This window comes from Fistularia commersonii, chromosome 23, assembly GCF_037954325.1.
Source record: "Fistularia commersonii isolate RoL2024-O1a breed Wild chromosome 23, RoL_Fcom_v1.0, whole genome shotgun sequence".
Classification (NCBI taxonomy): Eukaryota; Metazoa; Chordata; class Actinopteri; order Syngnathiformes; family Fistulariidae; genus Fistularia; species Fistularia commersonii.
The window spans coordinates 3,580,184-3,606,170 of NC_141306.1; the positions used below are offsets into that span (position 1 = coordinate 3,580,184).

The 25,987-nt window shown below is 41.6% G+C and overlaps 1 protein-coding gene across 4 annotated transcripts; it reads left to right on the top strand.

The window, feature by feature from the left end:
• Positions 1 to 25,285, top strand: syk (spleen tyrosine kinase). Of its 4 annotated transcripts, none has more exons than XM_086170688.1 (15): positions 1 to 117; positions 7,582 to 7,667; positions 10,445 to 10,917; positions 11,897 to 12,057; positions 18,572 to 18,710; positions 18,800 to 18,881; positions 18,987 to 19,048; positions 19,863 to 19,925; positions 22,372 to 22,444; positions 22,917 to 23,100; positions 23,173 to 23,382; positions 23,854 to 24,043; positions 24,143 to 24,283; positions 24,833 to 24,945; positions 25,022 to 25,285. In XM_086170688.1, exons 3-15 carry the CDS (start codon positions 10,516 to 10,518, stop codon positions 25,092 to 25,094), a joined length of 1,893 nt encoding a protein of 630 aa, XP_086026814.1. In that variant the 5' UTR covers positions 1 to 117; positions 7,582 to 7,667; positions 10,445 to 10,515; the 3' UTR covers positions 25,095 to 25,285. The 4 variants fall into 4 exon arrangements, with proteins under 4 accessions (XP_086026814.1, XP_086026815.1, XP_086026812.1 ...); XM_086170689.1 differs by lacking the exon at positions 1 to 117 and adding an exon at positions 7,183 to 7,470; XM_086170686.1 differs by lacking the exon at positions 1 to 117 and having other exon boundaries at positions 7,183 to 7,667.
• Positions 25,286 to 25,987: the final 702 nt, after the last annotated feature.

The window sequence follows — 25,987 nt, forward strand, 5'->3', positions numbered from 1 at the left end:
CCGACTCCCGCTTCCAACTCCGGCCGGAAAGATGCCGTGGACGCTTGCGAAACAGAAAATAGCAACGGGGTGACGGAGGGTTGACGCGCCTGGGATGTTATCCTCTAACCTCGGACGGTGAGTCCATCGATGCTACACCCATCGATGCTAAGTCCATCGATGCTAAGTCCATCGTTGCTAAGTCCGTCGGTGCTAAGTCAAAATATATCTAGCTCGGTTTGCGATTCATCCAGCAGATGTCAGTCGTTCCGCGGTGACAGGGACGTCAAAAGCGGCTTGAGGAGTTAAACAAGAGGCGGAGTGGTGCTTGGTGGGGGGCTGGTGTCCCCCAGTGGAGGAATGGAGGCAGTGCGTCAGTCCCGGTGATCTTCGGCTAACCCCAAAGAGGCGGTCGGCCCCTGCAAGGATATCGAATATCCTCTCCAAAGGCTCAAAGATAAGGTCTAATATTTTGGGAAATATTATGAAAAGGGAAAACAAGTTGATACGATTCAAGATATTCATTGTAATATAATCGATTTGGACCATGCAAGTTTGTACACCTGCTTTTACACCAGACAGACACAATACAATGCAACAACTCTCAACAATGTGGGAGACCGTTTATAGAGATGTACTAAAAAACAGAACAGACAGGAAGGAAATTATGGCACAGTAATAATTTAAGTAAGTTATAATTACTAACTGTGAAAGGACATGCTAATGATTATATATTAAAGAGGGGGCGTAAAGTGGCTCTTGAACAGTGTTAGCACTCGGTGGGGTTGTATAGTGTGTTTAGGAGTCTGACAGCCTATGGGAAATAAAAACAAACTATTTCCAAGTCTCTTTGTTCTTGCTTTTAAACTCTTGTAGCGTATAAACAAAGATGAAACATGAAATTAACGTCTTATTCAATTTTAATATAACTCAGATGAATTCACTAGGTTGTCTACCCCAAATGATGCCTCCTGTCATGAAACAACTGAACCACTACACTTTTAACGGCAGCTGTGAGAAATTCTTTTTCAAAGCGTATTAAAGCTTGGTTGGTGAGTTGCTCCTATGACATTGAAGATCTCAAATAAGTTTTTATTAATTTCAGTTTTAAAAATATCTTTTCACAGCCCTTTTGGGACTGTAAATGTGATCGTAATCAGTATGAATCACATGGCGTCGGAAATGTCCTGTGTAATTATCGTTCTGGACCCAAGTAGGAAAAGGAACTAATCTAGAAATGCTGAAGAACAGACTAGTCATGACTCAAGGAAGCACAGGAACAAACAGCGGCGTACATCATGCGCATACGCTGGGGGATGGGTATTTCTCTAAAAGAGAAAAGATGCACCATGTTAAAGGAATAAAGGGTTAACAACTGCCACTGCAGTGCGGGGAGCCTCCAAAAACCGATTTGTCACTGTCGACATTTCAAAATTACAATCTAATTCCCTCTCCGATTGAATGCCCCTCCATCCAATGGATGCCCGGGGCCAACATGCCATCAGGCAGCTAAAAAGGGCGACCGTTTCAAAATCAAATGATAGATGAATGTCAAATACATGCCATTGTGGAGAACAGGTCAGTATGAGAATCGGTTAAATTGGATTAATATCAATGTGCTTTTGAAACAAATCTGCTTGCAGAGTCGACGTCACGTCGTTCACATTAGAATCAGAATATGATCAAGTATGTTCACGCATACAACAAATTTGTCTCCGGTTGACAGTGAAAAAATGGCATGACTGTAACAGTATAAACAATATAAATACAAAATAAATAGTATGAAGGGTTTGGGGGTCCAGCTGCCAGTCTGGATCTCTTAAGGGCTTTGTGCTTTTATTCAGGGAGCAGCTTATCGTTCTGCTATGGACTGACAAAAGAAATAAAAGATTGACTGTGGTCCTAAAAGTAAGCCTTTCCCCTCCTTAGCCCCAAGTCCAAAAATAATGTACAATTCTAAATTTGAAAGTTTGTCCTAGCAGAGTCTACCATGGCTACCATGTGCAGATAACTTTTCAAAAAATGTATTTATTGATTTATCTATTTTATACTTTATTAATCCCTTGCAGGGAAGTCCTCTGTATTTAACCCTTTTTTAAGAAAAAAAAAAAATTTAAATACATCATATATCATACATACATCTATATAAACAAAATATCGGTGGACAGACCCTATCCCAGCAGTCATTAGGCGAGAAGTGGGGTTCACATATAGAGACATTCAACCATTTATTCACACATCGTACTGAGACATCATCTGTATCAGGGGTCTCAGACTCACAGCCCGGCGAACAATATTTTGTGGCCCCCTGCCTGAAACAAATCTTTGTGTTAGTGCGGCCCGTGTGTTTTTTCTCACATGCATCTAAGGGTTTTATGCAGTGGGTTTAAAAAAGAAAAACGGGCAAGGAAAAAATGAAAAAGTAACTTTGCAATGTATTTTTCACTTCAAAATTTGAAAACAAAGTGATTTTTTTGATTAAAAAACATCTAGTGACATTGTTAAAATGATCTTTTTTTTCTCTTATTTCTATAAAAACCACAAAAACGATAGCAAACAATAAGATTGATTTAATAACCAGAATAGCTACCATTAGCCTTGTAAACTTTATACCTCCTCTTATACAGGACTGTCTCAGAAAATGAGAATATTGTGATAAAGTTCTTTATCTTCTGTAATGCAATTACAAAAACAAAATGTCATACATTCTGGATTCATTACAAATCAACTGAAATATTGCAAGGCTTTTAATATTTTAATATTGCTGATTATGGCTTACATCTTAAGAAAACTCAAAAATCCTATCACAAAATATTAGAATATCATGAAAATGTCATTTTTGTTTTTTTAAAAACAAAACAAAAATGTCATACATTCTGGATTCATTACAAATCAACTGAAATATTGCAAGCCTTTTATTATTTTAATATTGCTGATTATGGCTTACATCTTAAGAAAACTCAAAAATCCTATCTCAAAATATTAGAATATCATGAAAAGGTAATTTTTGTTTTTTTTTAATTGCATTACAGAAGATAAAGAAATGTATCACAATATTCAAATTTTCTGAGACAGTCCTGTACATGCTACCAATCAATTTTCTAATAAGTTCTAGTGGCAAATTTTTTCTTTTAACTCAACAATATTTTTAGGTTGTAATGTCAATTCTTTTTTAATATTCATTTTCAATATTAATTCGTCATGTATTTTTTAGAGGAACAGTTCATGACACATAAAGATTTTTATCATTTACCTGTTTACCTCATTACACTAAAAAAAAGGAAAAATTTGGACTTAGTGTTACTTCTAGATAATGATTTTAGCGGTCCGGCCCCCTTGACATCAAATTAGGCTTCTTCCTGTGCCACTTACTTACACTGCTCAAAAAAAATGAAGGGAACACTAAAATAACACATCGTTGATCTGAATGAATGAGATTTGTTCTTTACATAGTTTAATGTGCTTACAACTAAATCCCACAACCATGATCAATGGAAATCAAATTTAATAACTCATGGGGGTCTGGATTTTGGAGTCCCGCTCAAAATGAAAGTGGAAAAACACACAACAGGTTGATCCAACTTGGATGTAATGTCCTTAAAACGGGTCAAAGTGAATCAGTGTCGCTTCCTAAGTGGACAGTTTGATTTCACACAAGTATAATCGACTTGGAGTTACATTGTCTTGTTAAGTGTTCCCTTTATTTTTTTAAGCAGTATAAATGACATTTATATATGTGGATTACTATAAAAAAACAACAACTCAGCATCTATTGACCAGAGGATTCAAAACTTGACTCTAACCTCCTTTTTATCGTGCCATTTCAAGTTTGTGACTCAACTTGAGTCCTTCAGAATTACGAGACTCCCAGAATGTTGTAATGGAAAAAAAGGGACTTTTGCCACGTGTGTGAATGTTACATCTTGATTCTTGACATGGGACATGGCCTTTGCATAAACACTTTTCTCGTGCGCCCTGTAGATCCTTTTGGAGGGTCTCATATTCAGTTTTTCTTAGATTGTTTTGGTCTGTTGGAAACAGTCAAACCAACATACCTCCAGTTGCATCGTCCAGTTGGGGTTTGGTGGCGCAGCGATCGGCAGCAGGTTGTTTGTTTGCGGGCCAGGTGAAACCTCGCCTCTGTCTACGGGATAAGCTGTGCAGAAAATGAATCAATCTTAGTTTTTTCAGTGAGAGAATATGGCAGAATATCATCCTTCAGTAATTTTCTACATGGAAGATTTATGGACGTGGCGACCCCTAAAGGGAAATGCTGAAAGTCGGAGAAGAGTGTTATTCTACATCAATTCCGATCGCTTTTTTTCAATATCTTGCGAAGTTTATCAATGAAACCAGCCATCAGGATAAAGAGCCTTGCTGGGTTTTGCATGCGATGGAACTCATAGGGTGACTTAAACCACCGTGTTTCAGTAGCGCATCTGTAAACGGAACACAAAAATCTCCTTCCGACCTCTGGAGGCCGTGTTTCTAAAGAGGTTGGCACAGCTTGAGGAAGTGAAGACATCTCAGTTCCTTTTGCGGGAGAAGATGTGTGTGTTTTGACACAGCTACAGTGCAGAGACTTCTGAGTGTCAGGACGACACGTATGTGACATTTTCCATGCATCTGTGCATCCCACCCATACGCACTTCAAAAAGAAAGAAAAAAAAAAAACGCTATGAGGTGAGAGGTGCCAAAAACCTCAGTGTGACCCAAGTAGCTTGAAATGTCACGCCGTTGCACAATCTCACCTGGAGCTGAACGCTTTGCGGCTTCGTCTTGTGCTGTTGCCAGGCTGACCACTTAGAAACTGACAGTGAAAGGTTCGTCCCCGTGTTTTATGTCGTAGCGAACTTGAAAACGTACGCAGGATTAAACAGCAACACATCGTGCGATAGTTAGAAATAACTACTGGAAACAACGAATGCTGTCCATATTTGTGAAACAATGCTTTCATTCAAACATATAAAGTAGAGGAGGACAGTGTGTAGATGCAGAGCCTGACATGGTAACACATGAACCCGTATTTGTGGGTATTTGGTGCGTGTTCACCAGGTAGTCACTGATTGGTTAATCACTTCTCGTCACGACAAACCAGAATTCACTCACCCATTCACACGTCAGGTGGAGGAGGAGGCGAACAACCATTCAAACGTCATACAACCATCACTCACTCATTCACGCTATAAAAACATACTACCATTCACACACAATATTGAGAAATACAAGCATTTACTCAGTCATTTACATGTTATATATACAGCGACATAAAAACATTCACTCACTCACTTGCATATCATATAGAGACCCAAAACCATTCACTCAGTCATTTACATGTTTATATATATGTGTGTATATATATATATATATAGTGACAAACGCATTCACTCTCTCATTCACAAATTATACCGAGACGAACCGCAATTTATTCTCCCATTCACATGTCAAATGGAGAAAGGCATTCAACCATTCACCCTCTCATTCACAAAATCATATAGACAAAATCATTCACTCGGTCATTTACATGAATATATATATATATATACAGAAACATACAAGCATTCACCCCCTCATTCACACAACGTACAGAGACATACAGCTATTCACTCACTCATTCACATATCCTATAGAGACCTAAAACCATTCACTCAGTCATTTACATGTTATATATACACTGCTCAAAAAAATAAAGGGAACACTTAGAAAACACATCCTAGATCTAAATGAATGAAATGTTCTTATGAAATACTTTGCTCTTTACACAGCTGAATGTGCTGACAACAAAATAACAAAAAATGATCAATGGAAATCAATTGTATCAACCATGGAGGTCTGGATTAGGAATCACACTCAAAATTAAAGTGTAAAAACAAACTCCAGGCTGATCCAACTTTGATATAATGTCCTTAAAACAAGTCAAAATGAATCTGTGTTGCTTCCTGAGTGGACACTATGATTTCACACAAGTGTGATTGACTTGGAGTTACATTGTGTTGTTCAAGTGTTCCCTTTATTTTTTTGAGCAGTATATATAGCGACATACAACCATTCATTGACGCATGATATAGAGACGTGCAAACCTTCACTCATTCATTTGTTCACTTGTCTGGGCACACCGGTATTATCTGTCACGATCTCAGGGGAAAAAAATGTCATCCAAGTCCCATGGGGACTTTTCACAGGAAAAGCACTCTTGCCTTGTTATCTATTTCCGAGCATAGACATGAATAACACGGGGTTTTGAGAAAAACAATCAAATCAACTCAGTGTTGTGGTATAAAGGTATTTTGAATATAATGGTGGAATTTTGCGGGCACCTCTTTACATTTGAATTTTCTTGCAAATAACCTGGAAACTGCGGCGGTGGGTTCATTTTCTTATACTTCTTGTGACCGTAAGCGTTGGCGCCGAAGCAGCACACCGTGTCCGACCGCCCATCTGAATCTCCGTCTGAATTTGAACCCCGCAAACAGGACCTTAGTACAAATAAGGACAGAAGGAGGGAAACTGAGCAAAGCCAGCATGGACTTCCCGCATGGTGAACACGTCTGGTCATAATGCATGATGACTTCTTGTAGACTAACCCATCCAAAACACACACACACACACAGTGAGGCTGCATTTTTCAAGCTGAGCTGTATTCATATGTAGATGTGTGTGTGTAACACAGCATTGTATCGGCAACACAGTATTTGCTCCCACTGAGGTGAAAACATGCATCACCTGTAAATAGACATATGAAAATAGCAATATTGATCGATCCATATGTAAAAGAAAAGTGCGGAGGAGGAAAAAGGAAAAAGAAAAACACAAGGAAGCGAACAAAATCACATTCAGTTATTAAAACTAGTTTTTTTTAATTTTGGTTTGCTATAAAATGTATATCATCAACTGACATTTTTTTATCATAACAATTTGACCCATTCCATTAAAAAAAAAAAACAAAAACATATATACATATATATGTTTTTTTTTTTATTCATTTATTTACGGCGTAAAATGAATAAATGAGTAAAGTAAAGAGTAAAGTAAATAAATTAATTAAAAATAAATAAGAAATGTTATATACATATACACATATAGTTGATATATAAAAATATAAAATTTGCTAAAAGTCAGTAGCTTGATGAAACTGCTTGCATGTACAGGTTGTTGAAAAACAAAATGAAAATAGCAAAACTGTGATGATCAAAAACGGGCCAATTTATTTATTTGGCATTATTATTTTTTTGACATTATTTATGGCATTTTCCCCAGATGTATTTCGACTAATGCGCTCGTATTGAATTTTGGTATTTCGATATTATAGCGCCACAGCGGCGCCCGATGCCGCTGTTACATTTTGTCGGCGCGCTCGCCACATCATTTCCTGCGAGCAGCGGTAAGCGCTCTGGTCAGTGTTCATATCAGAAAAGGGGAAGTAAAATAAACAAAAAAAGCAAAAAAAAAACATGAAATTGTCAAGGAAGTCTGCGAAATCAGGAAGCTTCGGTGCGTCTCCTCACCGTGCCGAGAGAAAAAGTTTAAAAAAGAAAAGCACGTCAGCTCAGCTGTGACCGTCTCTGCTCATGTGGATCTGACGGCGAATGTTTTGTTCACCAGAGGCCCGTTGGACTTCAGATGACTTGGTTCGCAGGCGGCGACGGGGGCTAAAGACCCAGAGACTCCTCAAATTCATCCAATACCCGGTGAGTCCTTGTTCTACCTGCTTTGCGTGCGACATTTTTTCTCTTTTTAACGCTCTCTGCTGGATTAACTCCGATTAAATCGTATGACCGGACTTGAAGGAATAACCTTTCACATCCCACCGCCATTTATGTCCAATTACTGGTAAAAAAACAAGCAGAAAATGAAATAAAGCAGGATTTATTCATCCTGTAAACACATGAAATACTTTATAAAGTTCACTGATGAGGATAACATCAGAATTATGTGTTCAATATCTGATATTTTGAAGAGATTCTTACACTATCCTGTAGTTGTAGTATTTTTCCGGGTTGTTTCTTAGCTGTATTTTTCTTTTTAATAAAAAAAATAGCACATTGTGGAGGGAGACAAAACATTTCTTTTTAAGCGTATCACCCGCTAGATTTCTAACCGGTGGCTTCTCGCATTTATAATGTAATTAAATGTAATTTAATAACCTTTGGGAGTCGAAGCCGGCGACATGTCGAGCCCGTTTTGCAGAAACAATCAGCACAGGTGGGCTCAGACCGACAGCCACTCGCTGCCGCAACATATCGGCTCCAGCCGTGGAATTTTAGGTTATAATATCGTATTGAATGTCATTTGGTGAAAATCAAAAGATATAGGAATAAAAGACTGCAGCATCGGGTGGCTAAATGCCACCGATCCCTGTAGTCATCAGGTTTCGATATTGTCATTATCATAGGTGCACATTGAAATGGATAAGGGCTCGGTGCGTGTTTTCTTTTTTTTTTTTTAAAAGCACAGACTTTCAAATGTATCAGCAGAATTTAAAATGTATGGTTTAAGCGTGAATTTTACCGAAGTACTGATGAGTGAAGGCGAGCGGTCGGAGGTCAACGTCAGCTTGCAGATTGCTTTTCCGCACAACACACCTGCTTTGCTTAATGACAGTGAAAAATGCGTGACGAGGCCGTTCCACGACTTTAGCAACAAACGATCATAGCATACTATTTCAATAGCAAATAAATATTATTGGCTGTCACATGATTACGTCCGTCTGCCTGTCTGACTCCGAATGGTTCGGTGGAATAAAAATCAGACTCAAGATACGTATAAAACGGAAATACCGTTTGGTCACAGTGGCACAGGTTTTCCTGAGTTGTCAAGAACCAAATCACACCTGTAGACTTTGTAGAGTTTGTAAAGGCTGCTGTGTTTAGTAACTCCTGTGGTAACATCTGTCGTATTAGACTGCTTATTTTTGAAAAATATTTTCTGGGTTAAAAGCTTGTTATTTGCGTCGTCATGTGTAGGATTCTTGAAGCTATTTGAGTAATATAAATAATTTTATTTGACCTATCCATCAATTTTTTAAAATTATTTATTTACCCAATTAATTAATTAATTAATTATCATCCATTATGAATTAATTCATTTATTCATTTTTACTTCTTCATCCATCCGGCCTTCTAATTTTTCTTTTTTTCTCATTTTTCCCTGCCAAGAATTAACAAGGTTGTGTTGAAAAATGCTGTTTTTTTTAAACTCCCACAGCAGAGGGAGAGCTGCGGAGGCATTTTCCCGAATAGTTCAGAGCTCCTAGAGACGTGAAAGGAAACGGGAGCTAAATTTGTAGGCTTCAGGCTCAGGTTTTCTGGCAAGTAAGCTTAAATTTGGTGGCTGTGTTTCCCACCTGGTGCAGACGAGGGAGATCAGAAAGGCAGGATCGAAGCCGGCGGCTGCAGTTGGATGAAGAAAACGCGAGAATTTGTTCGTTTTTGGAGGACGCCGATGCAGTTCGTGTCCCGTAACAGGTGCATGTGTCTGCCGACCCTCTGCAAACGTCGCACTTCCCCACTCCAAAGAGTCCTAACATTTTCACTTCACATCACCGGCACACCTGCGGATTGAAGACAAATATAGTATTATTTTTGTCATATATATCTATCAATAGGCTTCAGGTGAACCCTCTGATATTGTTTTTTCTCTGGAAAACCAAAGCATAGCTTTTTACCGACACAGGCAGGTTGATTGAAACCCAAAGATGAGATAGGTAATCCTTCCAATCCGTCTCATGTCTTAACAGACGCCCTAGCCTCCTCAACAACTAAAAGACCAAAACCTGTGAATTAAGAAAAAAAGGCATGTCTCTAGTTGACTGCGGTGACATATTTAGAACTACAACCCAAAAAGACGACAGTACATGGACATTTTATTGTGTTCACCATGATGGACGCAATCGAGTGAACGACAATGATTTATATTCTTGTCAAAATCTTCTTGTCGTGGGAACTGGACTTGAATTTTTTCACTTGAAGGTGTTTCAACCCTCATTCAAGAGGCTTCCTCAGTTCTAATGGCCAGTGGGGAGTTAGAACTAAAGTCCAGATGCTACAACAAGAAGATTTTGACAAGAATTCACCTGGATGACCCGGATGACCGAGAACCTCCACGGACAATGACTTGTAGTTTTGGGTGATTGTACGAGTGACAACTCTTTTCTGGTCATCTGCCATCATTCCAACCCGTGGCCGTGAATAACCCGCCTCCTTCAGCTCTGGAGTAACAATCCTACGCCGTGACGTTGTTATTGGACGTCCAGGTTTGCGCTTTCCTTGTGGTTTCCAACGGAAGAGCTACTTGAAGGATGCTATCGCAGTTCATTGGAAGTATGGCCTTGCCACTAGTCTTCTCCCAGCACCCAAAACATGAAACTGTAGTTTTGTACGTATCATGTAAACCTTTTTTGTCATTGTATAATAGTCATTAAAGTCTTTACAACTTGTGGGGATTCTCCTGTTTCTCATCTTCAAAGGTCACCATCATCCTAGTGGCTATACCTTGTGAAAGGACCTCCTGAAGGAAGCAGTCCACCCACAGGTCAACATGGCTGACCGAGTGAACAGTTTGCCGTTCTTCTACGGCAACATTACACGAGAGGAAGCGGAGGGATACCTGCAGCAGGCAGGTATAGAAAATGGTTCCTATTTGCTGCGGCAAAGCCGGAACTACCTTGGAGGCTTCGCGCTCTCCGTCTTGAGTACCGGCCACTGTTACCACTACACCATCGAAAGACAAGCCAATGAAACATACGCGATCGCCGGCGGGAAGAGCCACGGCAGCCCTGTGAATGTGATCGACTACCACTCCCAGGAGATGGACGGTCTCGTGTGTCTGCTGAAAAAGCCCTGCAACAGGCCAAAGAACATGCAGCCCAAGGTTGGGCCTTTTGAGGACCTCAAGGAGAAAATGATCCGGGAGTACGTGAAGCAGACTTGGAACCTACAGGTGAGTCTGACAGCTGTGCACATGTAAATACTTAATCATTCTGAACTGCGAGGGTTGGGTATGACTGTCAGCGCTCTTCCCTCGACACCGAGATGAAAACCAAAATGCAAAACAAATGCTTTCCTGACTCCATACGGTTGCGAGTATCTTGCATATGCTAACGTAGACTAGGGTGACAACTTGTAGGCCATGACGGACATTGGCCAGATGACTCTGAGGCCAGCTGGCGCATACCATCCATCCATTCTTAGCTTAAACCAGGGGTGGGCAAACGTTTTGGCTCAGGGGCCGCGTTGACTTTTAAAATTTGACAGACGGGCCGGGTCAGCACATACATATAAAAAAAATGTAAAAAACGCATTCGTTAACCGTACACACCAGACTCGTCCGAAACTTTGTTTTGAACATACAACCAGCTTGGTTTTGAAGTCTCTGACGTTTGCTTGCATTTCATGCACAAATCAGTTTTTCCTTTGTAGCTTCATGTCCAGCTCAGAAGGGAATATTCAAATCTTCGTACTTTTTAAGACCTTAAAACACTTTATAGCCTTGACTTTGACACTTTATATTTTTATTTGTATTTCTCATTCTCCCTCCTTCCTACTATTACCTATTATTGTTATGTTTTACTTGAAACTCCGGCACTACAATTTCCTTCGGGATAAATAAAGTTGTTCTTATTCTTATTCTTATTAATGTGTGCCAGTATGTCCACAGTAAAGGCTAAATCCCAAAGCCAATCTGCGTGATTCAGCTCAGGAAAATTCTAAAATGTTCTCAAGTAGCTCCCAAAATGAAATAATCTCCTGTTTGAGCTCCCACATTCATTGATCCAATCATTCACATCAAGTATGAATTCTGTACCAATCTTCGGCGGGCCGGATTAAAAGGACCGACGGGCCGGATGCGGCCCGCGGGCCGTAGTTTGCCCGCCCCTGGCTTAAACCATCCACCTGTTTGTGTGTGTGTGTGTCCACAGGGTGCAGCTCTGGAACAGGCCATCATCAGCCAAAGGCCGCAGCTGGAGAAGCTCATTGCCACCCATGCGCACGAGACGATGCCCTGGTTCCACGGAGTCATTGCAAGGGAGGACTCCGAATCCAGACTTCAGAGCGGCTCCCGCCTGAACGGGAAATTCCTGTGAGTATTTTACTAATCTGTGAAACAATTTAAATCAAGCTCTAGCAGACCGACCACCCGCTGCTCACGCAGGGATTCACTACATGTATGACAGCAGATAGACAAGGAGTCTCATCGGAGCTCAGTGGACCCGACAACCCGGAAAAAAAACAAACTGCGATTTCCACCACGAGACAGCTTCTGATCGAAATAATTCTCATCGGTATGTGCTTTGACGGTTTCCTGCCGAAGCACTGCGGAGATTATCCAGAGCTGTTCGGCTTAAAAAGCCCCCCCACCTCTGCCTCTGCAGCCCCTCTGCTGTCAGAGACCCCAAAACCACAACGGCATGACAACGCCATTACATCTGTCGTCAAATATATTATATATAAATTCAGATATTGAATGTGGGTCTACGGCTTACGATACATACATACACATAAACATAATATAATGTATATTATATGTATATAATCATACATATATACATACATATGTACACAATAACACATAACTATGTGTGTGTGAGTATGTATTTATGTGTATTTTATGTATGTATGTATGTATATGTATATATAGTTTACACAGTATATGTATGTATTTATGTTTGTACAGTATGAACACAATATATACAGTATATACCTTGCACAAAAACAGTGTGCATACACATACACACACACATATAATACACATATAATAATACATATATGCATACAGATGTACACAATAACACATAAATATATGTGTGTGTGCGTATGTATTTATGTGTATTTTATGTATGTATGTATATGTATATATAGTTTACACACAGTATATGTATGTATTTATGTTTGTACAGTATGAACACAATATATACAGTATATACCTTGCGCAAAAACAGTGTGTATATACATACGTACACATGCACACACGCGCACACACACACACACACTCACACAAATACAGTATATATATGAGAGAATTTTCTGTGCATAGATACATGCATACTACTGTTTGTAAGTAATATAAATTCTTGTAATAATTGTGATAAGACACTTAACATACATATATATATATATATATATATATATATATATATATATATATATATATATACAAACATGCATAACCACCACACCTATTTTTCGATCAATGAAGAGTCCCTGTTGGGTTTTTTTTTGCTCAGGGATCCTTCTTCTGACAAAAGTTGTAGTTTTTTTTTTTAGCAGAAGAGTTACAGTTGAGAGGGCCGTCTCAGCTCAAGTAACAGACATGCACGCACCCATTTACACAAGGGCACATTTATATGCGCTCACACACACACACCCACACAGACACACACACACACATTGAGTGGTTTCCGCTGTGACAGTTTGCAAAGGACTTCCTGAAATGGCCAAAAAAAGAGGAAGAGCAACAGCGAGGGCGAGATCTCCCTTCTCAGGGGTTGAACTGAGAACAAATTCAGACTGTAAGATCTGAATTTCAACATCAGGTATTTAAGAAACACTGCCCAAAATTAGACAGTTCTAAAGTTCAACGCAAAGGTTTAACCCGAAGCTGTCCTATGCATTACGATAACCATTGATAATAAGGTATATATTTTAACCCCATTTCAGGATGAAACATGTTCCCACAATGTGTTCTTAAATTCACCTAAGGAAAAAGTGAACATTTGTGGAAATGAGTCATCACATTGGAGTTAACTTGTGACAAAATGTGTCTGAATGGCACAAATGCACTCAATAAGATTGGTGTGTTAGCAGTAAACAATGACACATGTGGTTTGCGCCTCCATCTCACAGCAAGAAGGTCCCGGGTTCGAATCCGAGACCTTAAATTGGCCAGAATGAGGGAGTGAACGGCTGTATGAATGGTTGTTTGTCTCCACGGCAGGGTAAGAAGAATAGAAAATGAACCACTGCAATGCTCTTAGTCAAAGTCAGTTTCATCGTCAAATTTCTCGTAGTGAAGTCAAGTGGTGCACATACAGAGAAATCGAGAAAAAGTTTCTCACGATCCCACGGTGATGTGAAATTAACAAAACAATTATATAGTGCAAAATCAACAGTAAAGTGCACTGTGACACGAAACAGTAAACAAACTACGAGGTATGAAGTAAAAGTTTAGTGTAAAAGTCAGTAAGTAGTACTGTAATGGTGTACCGTACAATAGAAGTCGATCACAGGCTGCTGCCATTGGGCCGTCAGCTCCCTTTTTCTTTGCTTTTCCCAGCGAGCCGTAAAATAAATTGCCCCTCACAGGGACGATAAAGTTCAACTTAATTTCATCAAATATTTAAGAAATGAAAAATGAGGTTTTGACTTCCTCAGAAAAAAATCTATGTGTGCACAAGAAGCGCAACTCCTTGTGTGCTGAATTAATATGCAACTAAATGAAAGATCATTTTCCCCTGACTTGTATGCTCCTGTTTGTGAGAATCATAAACACTCAACTCAACGTTAAAAAAAATTATTCAAAAAATGACCAATACAAGCACACTTTTCAATTGTAACTTCTGAATTTGTTGACCATCAGCTTTGTACTTTCGGGCCCTCCAGGTGCCGAAGGGAGCAGCTGTGGAATAAGGCAGCACCGGAGGATAATAAGTCCCCGGAGGCTTACCCTTTTCAAATTTCTCACGGTTAATTTAGGTCATTTCTTGCAACCCTGTTGACCATTTGTGCCGAAACACCCGGTTGTCCTGTGACCGAACTAAAAAAGTAAAAGAAGCAGCCTTGCACACCCTGTTTTAGGGTCAAACACCACCTGACATGCCTATATCTGTTGTGCATCCAAGTGTACGGTAGAAACCCGGCTAACGAACGGCCCTAATTATGAACAAATTGGCCTACGAACAGTTTTTGATTGAATTTTGAATCAAGCCTCGGTGTACAAACGCACAAACAGGAAAAAAAAAAAACCACGGGATTTCCACGTTGGGCGTAGCGGCAGTCGTGCGTGCTACTCCGCATTGTTTACATCGTTCATCTACAGGACTGTCTCAGAAAATTAGAATATTGTGATAAAGTTCTTTATCTTCTGTAATGCAATTAAAAAAAAAAGAAAATTATTTTTTCATGATATTCTAATATTTTGAGAAAGGATTTATGAGTTTTCTTAAGATGTAAGCCATAATCAGCAATATTAAAATAATAACAGGCTTGCAATATTTCAGTTGATTTGTAATGAATCCATAATGTATGACATTTTTGTTTTTGTAATTGCCGTACAGAAGATAAAGAACTTTATCACAATATTCTAATTTTGTGAGACGGTCCTGTACGGTATATAATGCTTCTTGTGCTTTTTTCAGTAAGTTAGCCCTCATCATGGCTCCCAAAAAGGTAAAAAGTGCTAGTGATAGTGGTGTTGAGAAGAAGTTTCGTATTCGATCTGAAAAGGAAAATAATAGCTAAACGTGAGAGCGGCGTTCGTGTTACAGATCTCGCCAAGCACTACGACAAGGCGTCAACCATCTGTACGATCCTGAAGAACAAAGATGCGCTAAAAACGGCTGATGTGGCTAAAGGGGCGACTACATTAACGAAGCAAAATTATTGTTAGTTTGGATGAATGACAGACATCTTGCTGGAGAACGTGCTAGCAAAGGGTCTCATATGCGAGACGGCTGTACTTTTGCTGATTTTGTGAAGGAAACTGCGATTAAAAGTGGTGGCAAGAAGAGAAAGAACACCAGAAACCGGCAAAAAATAACGTTATCTTCCATTCCTTTCTGTAGTTTTGCAACTAATAAAATAGTTTCAGAAGAGTGCGGTATGGTTTTTGGTGCAGAACAATAAGATTTACATTGATTTCAATGGGAAGCATTGATTCCGTTTGCGGACAAACCGTCGAAGAACGAATGAAATTCGTCGGCCGAGGTTCTACTGTAAACAGTCCGGGGTTGGACAATACTCGTGATGGGTGAGGATGATGTGGTGAAATATTCACTTGCTTAGCAATTTTACTCAGAAGGGAAATTTCTGTGAAGTCAGTCTTGGTTCTTCTTTCCTTCCATCATATGTTTACTAAGAAATCACAGCTGACATTTGTTATGAGAAGTCATTTTTTCCGAATCCTCACATGATTGTCCTCGGCAGAAAGCAGGAGCCATGATGGGAGCGATATAAACATCGGGAGTGCGTTTCAGCTTCGGCAGATTCTGGCATACGCTGTTCTTGCGGCCATCTGCAATATCAAATTAAGAAATAAGGAAAAGTGAACATTAGTTGTATCACTCCATTGGGTCACCACTGGAGGTATTGTAAAGTGCTCTTACCTCTTAGTGAGTCCGTTTGCCACTAGCTCTGTTCATTTTGTCGCACCAAAACAGCTGTTCAGTGACCATAATAGTTGTTATAAATGGTACATTGCAAGAAGCATCTGGTAATGGGAGTAGCTTATGAGTTCTACCAATCACCAAGCACCTTCGTCCCATGAGTTACGATGAAAAGAACGCTAAAAAGACCTTCCTCGGAGTAAGAGCCGAAGAATAGAATAGATTAGGATGCCCTTGACTGGCATTATACTGAATGTACAACGTCCATCCATCCGTTGTCTGGCGATTATCCTGCACTCGGGGTCACAGGGGATGCTAGAGGGGCGAAAAGCGGGGTACATCCTGGATTGGTTGCCAGTCAATCGCAGAGCCACACATACAAACAGACTACCATTCGCGCATTTACTCATTTGGGGCAATTTTTCCCAATTTTTCCAATTAACCTGCTGTATTTTATCGGACTGTGGGAGGAAACAGGATTGGAGAAAAAAATCTGGGTTCTCTGGACAAAGGTTCAATGTCTCTAGTTCCTCTGTTGTCCAAATACACAGAAACGCCCTTGTTCCTGAAAAGGCTCTTGGAACTGCAAAAAGTTCACACATTATGAAAGGTGCTATATTTATAAATGTATACACTGTGCAAAAAAATAAAGGGAACACTTAAAAAACACATCCTAGATCTAAATGAATGAAATATTCTTATGAAATACTTTGCTCTTTACACAGTTGAATGTGCTGACAACAAAATCACACAAAAATGATCAATGGAAATCAAATGTATCAACCCATGGAGGTCTGGATTAGGAATCACACTCAAAATTAAAGTGTAAAAACAAACTCCAGGCTGATCCAACTTTGATGTAATGTCCTTAAAACAAGTCCAAATGAATCTGTGTTGCTTCCTGAGTGGACACTATGATTTCACACAAGTGTGATTGACTTGGAGTTACATTGTGTTGTTCAAGTGTTCCCTTTATTTTTTTGAGCAGTATATATATCTTTTGCCATGGCTTCCTTTATTTAAGGCTCCTGAGAGAGAGCACAGGCAAGCAACCCCTCCAATCGGTCACAAATACAGATACAACAGATGCAAACATTTGTTCGACTTTGGATTTTTTTATTCGTACACATGCATAAAGTAACACAAATGGTCACTAAAACAGCTCTTGGACTCTTACTAAATTATTATACAATAACAGTAAAGAGATGCTAGGATGTAAGAGAGAGGGCAGATGGTGACCAGCGTCCATGGTGGTCCACTGCCAGGGTCCAACTGGTTTGGTTATTTGTGACCAGCAGGTTTTTTTTTTCAATTCCTTGCACCTTCCATATCTAGATTGTGAGAGAAATCCTAGTATCACAGGCGCAGTCCCACGATTTTACACTTCTTTATTCCCTGTCAAAGTCTTCTTGCGAAGAAATTCAAGTCATCTCTCAAGCCGACATCTTTAGAACTAAAAGCCCCCCCCCAAAAAAACAGTATACAGTGTACCCTTGTTTTTTTGTGGGCGTGACGTTCCAAAAAGATACCGTGATAGGCAAAATCCGTGAAGTAGAAACCTTTATTTTTTTTTCAATTATTATACAATTAAATACTCTATTATACATTGCTGCTGCCGTCCTTATGTTTTTTCTCTTCCTTCTTTATGGAATGAACGGAAGATTCATTAATTCCGTAACGCCGACCTACAGCCGCATAGCTTTTACCTTCCCTTAGCATGTCCAGAAGTTTAACTTTATCTGCCATAGATAGCATCTTCCGCAGGTGCTTTTGTCGCTCCAGAGCGTTTTGTCAACATTAGGGGTTTTAGAGAAACTCGCAATTGCAAGAGAATTTGCACGTACGTCATGTAAATTCGGCAAGCTGCTTTACGTACGTGTACATATTAAACTGCAACGTTATTGACGCACAGGTAGAGAAGAAGCGGAGTGACTTTTTAGCCAATCAGATTGCAGAACACAATGCACGATGCTAATCCGTGAAGTAGCGAAACCGGGAAAAGTAAACCGCGTTATATCACTGTATGAACATTTTATTGCGTTCACGGTGATGGCCCCAATCAAGCGAAAGATATTTTATTCTTGTCGTGACAACTGTACTTGAATTTCTTCACTTGAAGACGTTCCCTCTCGCGGGGAGTTTCCGAATAAGTCCAGTTGCCTGGACAAGAAGATTTCAACAAGGATTCACCATGACCTGGATGAATGAGAACCATCCAAAGACACGTTCTATAGTCCATCTAAAAGAAATATGTGTTTGTTGTCGTCGCCGCAGAATCCGTCAGAAGGACGGGGATGGATCCTACGCTCTTTGTTTGCTGCACGAAGGACAGGTTATTCATTATCTTATCAACAAGGACAGAGTCGGGAAGCTCTCCATTCCAGAAGGCAAGAAGTTCGACACCCTGTGGCAGGTTGGCGTCCTTTTTTTTTTTCTTCCAAATGTACTTTCAAACCGTCGCCGATGTTGTCGTATCGTGTCTAACGTTTGTCTGCGCCTCAGCTGGTGGAGCACTACTCGTACAAACCGGACGGCCTGCTGCGAGTACTGACCGAATCCTGTCCGCGTCCGGCCGGAGAAATAGGTAAGAACACACGCAAGGAAAGCGTAATTTGTCTATTCTGTCGATATCTAACAGTGCAAATAGAAATGTATCGAGATGACGCCAGCGGACTCTTGTCTCCACCAGTCACACGGCTGTCAGCCCGGGCACTGCCCCAGCCGGAGATCCCTGGTTTCAGCTCCGTTTTAGTAAGTTCATCCCGTCAAATATTTTTTTTTGTGCCGTTGGTAATTTACAAGGACGGAAGCGCCTGTCAGAGAAATCGTTTCTACAAAGACTAATCGTAACAGCGGTCGGTCGCTGTGAGCTGAAAAAATAATCGTTCACTCTAATAAATTGGGATGGACATGTAGCAGAGAGGAATTTTGAATTGTATGTGTATACAATATATATATATATATATATATATACTGCTCAAAAAAATAAAGGGAACACTTGAACAACACAATGTAACTCCAAGTCAATCACACTTCTGTGAAATCATAGTGTCCACTCAGGAAGCAACACAGATTCATTTTGACTTGTTTTAAGGACATTACATCAAAGTTGGATCAGCCTGGAGTTTGTTTTTACACTTTAATTTTGAGTGCGATTCCTAATCCAGACCTCCATGGGTTGATACAATTGATTTCCGTTGATCATTTTTGTGTGATTTTGTTGTCAGCACATTCAACTGCATAAAGAGCAAAGTATTTCATAAGAATATTTCATTCATTTAAATCTAGGATGTGTTTTTTAAGTGCTCCCTTTATTTTTTTGAGCAGTGTATGTCTGTGTGTGTTCATACACACTAGAAGGTTGGACTATATTTGTACTTACAGTCTGATTTGAGTGGACTAGAAAACAAACTGAATGCCCAATTGTCTTCCTACTTCCTGCAGTCAACGCATGAAGAGCCTGTTGTTCAGAGCTTATTCTGCTCTTTTTGTAATGATAACATGCATAACTGTCACGTGACCAGGTCGACCAATGATAACCCCTCTCTAACATTTTGGTTTCTAGCTAACTGCGGCATCTGGGATTCTCTCCAAAATCAAACCTGTTACCATACCTGGCCGAACAAAGGTGCACTAACACACAGTCTGACTCCTCGTAGCTACTGCTGGTAACAGTAGTGTGTGATCTCCCCTTGGTTTGGGTTTCCTCTTACTAAGCCACCTCTGGTCTCTCCTTGCACTCTCGGTCCCTTGCCTCATCATTTTCAAGCCTACCATTCCTCCGACCACACGCACGCAGACTGCTCACGCGCGAGATTATTTCCAGACGTGCGGCCGATAGGGTCGAAAAGCCGCGTCATCGGTCAGAAGCTGCCTCCGAGTGCGAGTGCACAACAAACGTTGTACTGGCGTCGGTAACTCACTGAATATATTTTCTGTTTTTAACAAGTCACATGCAAAGAATAGTCACAGAGGCTGGCAGCTGAAACAGCTGTTTGCTAAGTTTTAGTGTTTAAAGTTATCCAAATATGTGTTCAAACAATACTAAGCATCAGTTCAGCAGCTATTTTGGGAGGCTTAGCAAACATCTGGACATGTGGTTTTTACATCTGTCCCATATCACAGCGATGGATGTGGCTGATATACGATGGGCTCAGCGGTTTTCTTGTGTTTTCCATATCAAGCAGGCCGATCGTTGCTCGATAACCACAACTAGTGCTCTAACTCATCTGTTAGCATGGCTGCTAACCCGAGCATGGCTGACTTGTCGGTACATCCACACATCCTGACACAGAGCTATCCAGTGCCCGTCTTTTTGGATGGACTCGGGAGCAGGACACAACTCAGACCTGAGTCTTCATACTCCAGGGCCAAATCTGCTATTTGACATCCTGAAGTTTTGATAGACTATGATTTTGGTCGATGTTTTTCTCTGTGAGTACAACTTTCCTCGGAAGCTGAGAAGCGTCCTGTTTCCGAGCGGGTCCGAGGATGGTATGATTGTGGTCAGAGCGGGGATGATGAAGTCAATAGGAGGCCCAGGTTTGGGATACACCGACCAATGAGCTAAGCTACATGACCTTTAGATGCGGTTCAACAGATTGCGTCAATTTTTAAGCCACTTTGTCTAAAATCAATGGCGTGTTCAAAGTAATCCAACACAGTCTTCGCCATATTTAGAGATACTTGAGTTGATGAATGGGCTGTTGATGGGCAGTGATGAATGTTGAGTGTCTTAAAGGTGCAAAACATGGTTGAAGTCCAGCTGTAGATCAAGTGGCGGGTTGTTGTGTTTGAACATCGGGATGCAGAGATCTTATTTCACGCGTTCGTGACATGGCGGCTCGATTATTGTAACATCCTTTTATCCAGGTTGCCCAAGAGCAGCGTCCGATGTCTGCAAACTGATCATGACTCCAGTGCTGGCCTCTCTCCACTGGCTTCCAGTTTGGGCCCAGAGCAGACTCTAAGGTGTTGCTCCTCACCTATAAAGATAGTCAATGACATTGCACCATTGACTCGGTAGCCATTCATGTCTAGAGGTGCAGGGTTCTAGTCTTCTGCGAGTCCCAAAAGTTCGGTGGCGCATTGTTTAGCACTTTTGCCTCAGAGCGAGAAGGTTCCTGGTCGGATTCCGACAGGTAGCCTTTCCTTGTGGAGTCTCCATGCTCTCCTTGTGTCTGTGTGGGTTTCCTCCGAGCTCTCCCCTTTCATCCCACATTACAAAAACATGTCCATCGGGTGCTTCTAACCCCATTGAGTCCCTCGCGATAGGATCAGGAGGCTCCTCCCTAACCCTTCTCACTTGTGAGCCACTTCGACTGAAAGTGCTCTGTAAATGTATTTATCATTATTATTCATAAGCCCGTCCTGATTTGCAAACAAAAGAAGGGAGGCTTGGAGGTGAAACCTGGATTTGCACATTTTGATATCTGCTCAGCGTACGAGGGAGGCAGCCCCTGAAACTCAATGTATACTTCCTGCACCATCTTCGCACCTCATTTGACAACCTCTTTTTTTCACGAAAGGCCGTATCCTACAACTTGACACATGACCAGGGTTCTTGGATATGGACATGCTTCTTGTATGTTGACACTTTCAAAGCAGGAGTGTGGGATGTCTCAAATTTGATAAGAGATTATTTCAGCGCCATTGCCGCGTGGTCCAGGCTAGCTTTTGGACGATCAATTTTTTTCAAATTCCGTTCTACACCCCTTCTTTGAACGCATGTGAGCGATTAACGTTAACCCCTGCACATTTCTCTTCCTCTAAACCGCCCACCGAGAGGACAATCATTCCTTCACCCAGTTCATGGATACACAAGTATTACAGTGATAGTGACTGACAATGTTTTCCATAAACTCACTGGGATTTGTTATTTGAGAGACGCTCTCCCATACCTTAATTCAAAGATAAGTGTCTTCCCCAGTGCTATTGCTGTAATACAGTTTCCATGCAAGAAAAGGCAACCCGCCGCATAAGAGCAGAATCATGTTGTCGTCTAAAGATGCTGAAAATATGAATAAATGAAGCGCGTCTTCCTGTGCTCTGACCGCACCCTTTCTCTCTGACAGAGTCGGCACAACGTAGCAGAAAATATCAACAACTATGAATTCAAAGTGGCGAAAAATCAAGACGCCGGCAATGGTATGTTTTCGGCACCGCCGATTTGACCCGGCCTCTTTGGCTCGTTTTAGTTTAACCTGGGAGTGGCGTCGGGGAGTCGAGCGGAACTGAACATCCCCGGTTTGGTATCGAAGTGTCGAAGAGCAAGACACTAAACCCCTGACCGCTCCCTTACCGCCACTTGATGGCAGCCAACTAGTCATGTTACATCCACGATGGGTTAAACGCAGACAAGGAATTTCCCGCAAGGGATTAATATAGTACACTAAAATTTTTTAAAAAGTCACGGTTGGTTGGACACCGGGGGTTCTGTATTTCATTTCAGTTTTCGATTCCCCATTCATCAGATGGCGTAAATACTGTCTCGTTGAATTGCCCAATCCGATGCTATTCGTCCAAAACAAAGCGAGTCTTTTTATTTTCTGAAAGTATCCAAAGAGTTCTCGGGTAAACAAACTAACACAAACTCACCACGCGGGCGTGGCGTTCGAAGACAGGGCCCTCATCCCTCCAGATGAGGCCATGCCGATGGACACGGGGGTGTACGAGAGTCCCTACGCCGACCCCGACGAGCTCAGGAGCGCCAAGGTGGACCCGAGCCATCTTGTGTTGGAGGAAGGCGAACTGGGCTCCGGGAACTTTGGCACCGTGATGAAAGGCGTCTACAAGATGAAAAAGTACCCGATTACATTTAAAACAGATATAGAGTTTCTTTCATCGCCTTCACCGTCATCCTCGCTCGATCTTAGGACGAAGAAGCCGGTCGCGGTCAAGATCCTGAAGAACGACGACAACAATCCGTCGGTGCGCGAGGAGATGCTGCGAGAGGCCAACGTCATGCAGCAGCTGGACAATCCCTACATCGTGCGGATGATCGGCATCTGCGAGGCAGAGAGCCTCATGCTGGTGATGGAGCTGGCCGAGCTGGGGCCTCTCAACAAGTTCCTGCAGAGGAACAGGTACGGGTGTCTGTCGGGACGTCCTCCCCGAAAACGTCGACCCCGAAACGTTTACTACTGGGAATTCAAAATGAGCTGAAAGTACTTATACTTTCCAGAGGTCTTGGCTTGTTTGCTGGATTTGGAGCTCTTTCAGGAATCTTCTTTGGCTTGCTCGCTCCACAACCGATCGTCTGCCTCCATCTAACGTCTGCTTCCTCTTCTCTCCCATGTCCTCCTTCTCTTCCATCCCCTCCAACCGGTTCCAACCCCGGCATCCTTCTACCCAAGTCTTCACTCTCAATCCTCTGTCCATGTTCGAACCGTCTCAGTCCTGCTCCATCTCCAGAACATCCAACAAATTCCTGATATTTTGGGGGGGCGTTGGGTTTTGCACTGGTCTTTTTGGAGGCGAACGGGAGTCTCTCTTCTCTCCCTCTTGTTTTTCTATCCCGGGTTTTACCCTTCCACCGACTTTCGCATCCTCCGCAGACAAACCACCATCAAAAACATCACGGAGCTGGTGCACCAGGTGTCCATGGGGATGAAGTATCTGGAGGAGCACAACTTCGTACATCGAGACCTGGCGGCGCGGAACGTGCTGCTGGTCACGCAGCACTACGCCAAGATCAGCGACTTCGGCCTCTCCAAAGCGGTAGCTGAGGACCAGAACTACTACAAGGTGCCTAGAGGAAGGACTCGTGTCTCGACGACACAACGTTCAGCTTTTTTAGACACGTATTTCTAGAAAAGGCAATCGTTGTTCGCCGTGTCTCTCCAGGCCAAGGGTCACGGGAAGTGGCCGGTGAAGTGGTATGCTCCCGAGTGCATAAACTACTTCAAATTCTCCTCCAAAAGCGACGTGTGGAGCTTCGGGGTGCTCATGTGGGAGGCTTACTCCTACGGCCAGAAGCCATACAAGGTAGGATGGATCTCCGGAAGCCTCGCCTCTTCCACCCGCGGCTCGATGCCGCCGACTGCTGGCCGAGAGGACGTAGTACTTCCCCGTGTTCCTTTTGCGGTCATGTTGCATAAAACTACGTATCTCCTGTAAACTACATATCCCCAGGTATTGGTCTTCTACTAATGGGAGTTTCTTGGATTTCCGGCACGACTAAAAAAGTAAAACTCGACAAACCATCCAAAAATGTAAAATGTCCTCAGTCATGCAGGTTAATTCTTGTCTATCTGGACTTGATTGTCCTCCCTTGAAGATGTTCCGCCTCTCGTCCGACGGGCTTCTTCAGTCCGACGACTCAAAACTGTGCAGTTCCAGATTTTGACAAGAACCCCCCCCCCAAAAAAACAAATCTTATAACTCTGATTTAGTTGCAAAAATTGCCGGATACTCTCTTCTATAGGGGGGCATTCAGGGGCAGGAACCACATTTCTGTGTGTCAAAAAGTGTCAAAATCATTGCAAAAAGTCTAGGATTCTGTAATTACGCTCTGACGCCCATCGCCGTCCGCAGGGGATGAAGGGCAACGACGTCATGCAGATGATCGAGAGCGGGCTGCGCATGGAGTCGCCGCTCAACTGCCCCTCGGAGATGTTCCAGCTCATGGCGACCTGCTGGACATACAAGTCAGTGTCCCTCCCAATCGCACGCTGCAAACGGCGGCGGGGTTTTGACTCACGTCTCGTCTCCCGTGTCTTCCAGGGTGGAGGAGAGGCCTCCGTTCGCCGTCGTGGAACCGAGACTACGGGACTATTATTACGACATCGCACACTGATGTACCAGAACGCAGAGACTGTTAGAGAAGGAAATGTACTTTTAACCGAAGGGAGGCGATCGCTATGCTGTTCTTCAATAAACCGCTGGATTGAGTCCGAGTGTTCGACACGATTATGCAAAGGACATTTATTTTATGATCTGTTTTTGTTTCCTGTCCGCTAATAAAGGTTGTGAGTAAAAACAGAGATGCAATAACACATGACTGGAACACTGGGCTTCATATGGTTTCGCTCTGGTGGACTATTTTCTTTCAGTTCAGGTCAGTCAGGTTGGCATGCACTGCCGTCTGAGGACTATTATTGGGTGTACAAACACACACAAATGTTCACTTATTCACAAATATTATTTGGAGACATGCAACCATTCACTCATTCACATGTGACATTTCACTCATTCACACATCCTATAGGCATGTAACTACTCACAAATCATATATAGAGACAAACAACTATTCACTCATTCACACATCATTGAGACATAAAACAATTCACACAGTCATACAACCATTCACCCGCTCATTCATAATTCATATGGGGACATACGACGGTTCACTCATTCACATCATATTTAGACATATAACTATTCACTCATTCACAAATCGTCGGTAAGCAAACAACTATTCCCGTGTCATAGACAGACAATTCACTCTTTCATTCACACATCATATAGTCGTACAAATATTCACCCTCTCATTCATATAGACATATAACTATTCACTCATTCACAAATCATAAACAAGACATGCAACCATTCACTCATTCACAAAAATTTAACACAACTATTCACTCATTCACAAATCATCAATAGACAAAAAACTATTCACATGTTATAGACGGACAATTCACTCTTTCATTCACACATCATATAATCATACATTCACCCTCTCATTCA